We start from the raw sequence: 5303 nt of genomic DNA, 5'->3' as shown, positions 1-5303 counted from the left end.
CCTGTTCTGCATTTAGAAGCCAGGATAAGGCATCTTAGAGCAACACACGTGCACACTTAAATGTAGCTGCAGTACTGGGCCTGTCATCTAAAATCTGACCATATGTCTGAGACCATGTGGAAGCCCCTCCCAAACTTGAACATGCAATAAATAGCCAGATCTCCCTGCTGTGCAGAGTGGGGGGGTGGGGGGGGAATTCCAAACATGAACGACTGGTGCCTCCTGAGACTGGGGGGGCACCATTTGTAGTTGGCGGTGAGGGGGGACTGCCCACAGATGCCAGCAGCGGTGTTGGAGGGGGGTGACAAGCAGGGACTGCCCACAGAAGCCAGAAGTGGCTTTGGCAGCAGCCAATCTCGGGGGGGGCACATACCCCCTTGTGCCCCCCCCATATGTCGCCTATGATTCCAAATGTTTGGAATGCTGTGCATTGTGGGAGTGACATGCAGCAAAATAGTCTCCTGTGTGGATCTGTGCTCCTCGTTCGTTTCTGTGGCACGTGTTTCTATAGTTGCCATCTCCATTCTGATACTGCCGTGTGCTTGTGTGTGCTGTCTGCTGTTGGTGAATTACAAAATTGTCTTGTAAAAGTGGTAGAAATGGGTCCGGATGGTCAGTACAGTCGGGGTCACATTTTTGTTACTGAAAGCCGGGACAGTTTGTTTGACAGCTTGCTGTCTCTGTGTACCTTTCCTCCACACCAGAAGGCCTCAACAATAATTAATGGAGGCTAAAAATACAGGCTAAGTGCAGTGAGGTGAGAGTTGGAAGGAGGGAGGGAGGTAGCAGTAAGTCTGCTTCAAGGAAGCAAAGGCCTTTTTTTTTGTTTGTTTGTTTATTGCACCGCTCCTGGAAGCACTGTAATACCAGGCCAATGCATGGAAGGGATGGAGCAAGCTCCAGTTCCACCTCCCAACACCAAAAATCTTCTCAATACAGACCTTCTATGGAGGCCATGTTAGGGACAACCACCTGGGGATCCCGCCTACGTGGTCACGGTGCTTCCCCTGCCAGGCCACATTTGACATTTTTCTTAGGTTGGAAATGCAGACTCTTTCCCTGGAGGGCACTTGGCTAAGTTAAGCTCTAGTCTGTCCCTGATGTCAGCATGGGTCTTTGGCATGTAGATAACAGCAGTGTTATTTGGGTGGGGCTAAAAAGCTTTCACTGGGGGATTCTGGCAGACAGACCAGAGCCACCTTTTTTTTTTCCCACTTTAAGTATCAAAAATTGGGTTTTGGCTTTAAAAAGGGGCATCCAGTGGAGGGTATTCACTGACAAAGAGCCTCTCTTGGTAAAAGTGTGACCAAACTGTGGAAGAGGTCCTCTTTTTATAATACTCTGTGGCTCCTCTGTTGACCTGTCGAAGAGGTCAGCATCATTATACCGTATGTTTTGGGTGAAAAGACTGAGGCACAGAGAGGTGCAATAGCTCCTCCAAGATCTCCTCGCAGGTCAGTGGCAAAACTGAGCCAGATCTCCCAGCCATGCTTCATCTACCAGGTTACTCTGTTTTCTGTTAAGGACCACCACTATTCCTCGTGACCCAAAGTGACTTTTACCAGCTGGTTACATGGTCTGTTAGCATTTGGGGTGCCAACATGAGAGGTGATGCTAGGTCCTGACTGGTGCAGGAGCCCCAAGTGTAGGTCAGTGTTAACTGACAAGTCACTACCATGGCCCCTCCCTCTCCCCTTGGAAACTTTTGGCAGACACACTCCCAAATCAAATATAAACCCATGGTGCATTCACTAACATTTGCACACTCCCACAGGGGCATTCTCATGTTCTGTAGGGTTGCTGGAGTCGCATTTTGAATGCATTCAGGAAAAAAATAACCTTAAACATTTTTTCTAAGAGCTCTGCTCTGAGTATCACTGCTGCAAAACAATGCCTCTTTTAAAAGGGTGCAGGGAGGCACTCCTGGGCCAGAGGGCCTGCTCCTTTCCCATCTGTTACTTGCTGCTTGTGCAATTTTTCCCCTGCATTGCCTGGCCCAAATGGCTGTGTGTTTATTCTGCTGTGTTTCCCTCCCCTTCAGCAAAGCGAGCTGAACTCCTTCCTCTGGACTATAAAGAGAGACCCCCCATCTTACTTTTTTGGCACCATCCATGTTCCCTATACGCGCGTCTGGGATTTCATCCCTGAGAACTCCAAGAAAGCCTTCCAGCAGAGCCACATTGTGTACTTCGAGCTGGACCTCACCGACCCCTACACCATTTCTGCCCTCACCAGCTGCCAGCTCTTACCACAGGGGGAGAATCTCCAGGATGTGCTGCCCCGGGACATCTACCGCCGGCTCAAGCGCCACCTGGAATATGTCAAACTCATGATGCCATCCTGGATGACTCCAGACCAGCGGGGCAAAGGGCTCTATGCAGACTACCTCTTCAATGCCATAGCAGGGAACTGGGAACGGAAGAGGCCCGTGTGGGTGATGCTGATGGTGAACTCTCTGACTGAAGTGGACATTAAGTCACGTGGTGTGCCTGTCCTGGACCTTTATCTGGCCCAGGAGGCAGAGCGTCTGAGGAAGCAGACTGGTGCTGTGGAGAAGGTGGAGGAGCAGTGCCACCCACTGAATGGACTGAACTTTTCCCAGGTAAGAGGGGAGGTGTGGATGAAGTGGGAAACTACAAGTCATCTTATCTGAACCATGGTGGGTTGTCTTGATAGAGACGTTTCCAAGAAGTGGATGTAGCTTTGTGGGCACAACGCTCCTCTGGGGGAGCTGAAAAGGGGAGATAGGGCCATGCATGGGATCCCAGGGAGTAGTATGGCTGTTGTACTGTCTCAGGGCAGGGGTCCACTTGCATTTTACTCCCCATGGCCCATGTGTCAGATTAGCATCTGCATTGGAAGCAGAGGACAGGGAGAGGACAGACCTAAACTCCATGTTCAGTCCCTGGTTGGGATCCTCCATCCTCTGTGCAGTGTTGGGCTCTCTTGCCCCAACTAGTAAAAGCACTCTGAATACTTGTGGCAGACAAGGGAGAAAAGGCTGTTTTCCATGGCAGTAAAGACCCATCCTGTGGAGAAGGCTGAGAACCGTTGTTGTCTAGGCCCATGGACCTTCCAGGCTAGTGTCTACTTCCAGTCATCAGAACCAGAGATAATTGTCAGATGTGCTTGGGTGACCCTCTCTTTGCCCTGATCTGTGCTGGGGCAACGAGAGCTTCCCCCTATGCCAGTCCTCAGTGCACAGGCTGAAGAATGGTGGCTGATGCCTTCTCTATAGCTGTAGGGTGTTTATGTATGTGGCACCTTCTTTGAAACATAGGTAGGATATAGAGCCATCTTGTCCTGCAGTGGTGGGTCTAGCAAGTTAATAGGCTGTGCCATGCACCTGCCTTTACTTGATTCTGTGGTGAAGCTTGCTATCACTGCGTTTCGGCCCATGGTGATGGGAAGGAGGCAACAGGCCTGGGATTGACCTTCATAGTGAGTGGATGCCTCAGTCACGGGCTCTGCTATCTCAACTAAATATCCCAGGGAGCGTTACACATTGCTGCCCTGTGGACCCTCTTCATGGCCCTGCTGACACGTCTTGCTAAAGAGCGCTTATTGGGGAACTGCAAGGGGGTTTCGAGGAGGGGAGATCTGGAAGTACCTCAGGCTGCAAGGCCCTTAAAGCATTGGCAGCCAGAGCATGAGTTATGGCAGTCGCGGGGTGGGCAGATGGGAAGGGTTGGACAATACATGACCCCCTCCTTCACCCCATGGGTTCCAGGCTTAGTGCAGCAGTGGTGGCTGTGCTGCACCCTGCCATGGTGGAGTGGAAAGGATTCTGGGTGGAGAGTCCAGGCCTGGGGGACACAGCTCTGCAGGGCATCTAATAAGGATGGGTGCTCAAGGCTGACACAGCACTGGTGGGAGTGCAGCAAGGTGGTGCCTACATTGCAGTCAGTGGTGGACCTGGGGTTTAGATGGCCTGTGCTGCCCCCTGGCCATCAGTGTCCCTCCCCCCTCTCCCTACCCCTTTGCTGCCATCTGAGCTAGTTGATTTGAGTGGGCTCCTTGCCCTGCCCCATGCTGTGGTTGCAGTGCTGCATCATCCCTGAGCAGTGCTGCTTGCATGCTCCCTTCCAGCTCCATATGGGCCTCTCCCCGTGTGCTCCGGACAGCCCACTACCACAGTGAGTCCGGACAGCCCACTACCACAGTGAGTCCTGCCCTTGCTCAGGAATATGAAGGTGGGGGCTCCTGCCACCCTTCTCTTATGCTGGCTAACAGTCCTTTGATCATTAGTACTCTGAATGCTTACCCTGTAGGCAACCCCACTGTTAACTCACTGCATGCTGAAAACAAGTAATTTCCTTTAATTTTGGCATGATTTTTCCCCCCAATATGACTTCCCCTCTCAACTCATGAATACCAAGTGTGGCTGGGGTATTTGTCAGGCTGATTTTTGCTTTTTGAATATACACTGTATTGAGCAGACTGCCTTCTTCCTGGTGGAAAGAAAAGGAAGAAAATTTTGAGGCTGAAATCCTGGCCTGTCCGGCATTGATGCTAGTTTTTCCATTGACTTTGGGGTCGGAATTCAACTCGAGGCAGAGAGGTTAAATCCAGCATTGCAAAATCCTGGGATTTTAATTTTTTTTTCTCTCCTGAGCCTGGTGAGTTTCTGTAAAGCCTGGGCTGATGGAGTCCAGTGATGATTACGCAAGCCTCAGCTGTTGTTAGAGACCTTTGGAAAGCTCTTATCCTTATGGCTCCTTGGAAAGGCTTGCAAATGTGAACTGAGGTCACTGCGAAGGCTAAGCAACCAGAAGGCAAAGAGCTTGTCTGCCTAGGGTAGTTAGTGTGCAGTCAGCTAGAGGATGAATTTATGGTACACTAGCTATACTACGTCCCCACCCTCTGTGGAGAGTTGTAGCTGTGCAATAGGTTGCTGCCAGGTGAAAATAGAATAAGTGATGCTGCTCTAAGTACCCACAATGGGGGGAGTGAGGGCAGAGGAGCCAGCATGCTGTGAATTCACACCCTACCCCTTACTGCCCTTTAATATTCCTGCATAGGTAAACACAGAGAGAGAGAGAGAGAACCCCAGAAACCAATTTCTTGATTGTTTAGGGGCCTGACTCACTTCTTTTTTTTCTTCTCTTATCTGAACACTACTAAGAATCTACTGCCTCGGACTTTGTTCTGTTTTCTGTTCAGGTAGCTGAGATAATTGTGTTTTTAATAAAATTGGAGACATTTAATCAGGGTGCTTGAAATTTGCTTCCCTTGCTGCTCCACCAGGTGTCATTTAATTTCACATTCCTCTCCCCACCTTCTCCACCCCCCCCCCCCCCCCC

The 5303-nt window shown here is 50.5% G+C and overlaps 1 protein-coding gene across 1 annotated transcript in view; it reads left to right on the top strand.

Annotated features, from left to right (window-relative positions):
* TRABD2A (TraB domain containing 2A) overlaps positions 1-5303 on the top strand; it is a 253727-nt gene that overhangs the window by 41558 nt on the left and 206866 nt on the right. Inside the window, exon 3 of the mRNA XM_019517139.1 lies at positions 2042-2602. Coding sequence (XP_019372684.1) covers positions 2042-2602 — 561 coding nt within the window. The remainder of the gene's footprint in view (positions 1-2041; positions 2603-5303) is intronic.

Source organism: Gavialis gangeticus, unplaced genomic scaffold (genome assembly GCF_001723915.1).
Source record: "Gavialis gangeticus isolate Ggan-Ray unplaced genomic scaffold, GavGan_comp1, whole genome shotgun sequence".
Lineage (NCBI taxonomy): Eukaryota > Metazoa > Chordata > Crocodylia > Gavialidae > Gavialis > Gavialis gangeticus.
This window is presented reverse-complemented; position numbering and strand designations above follow the sequence as displayed.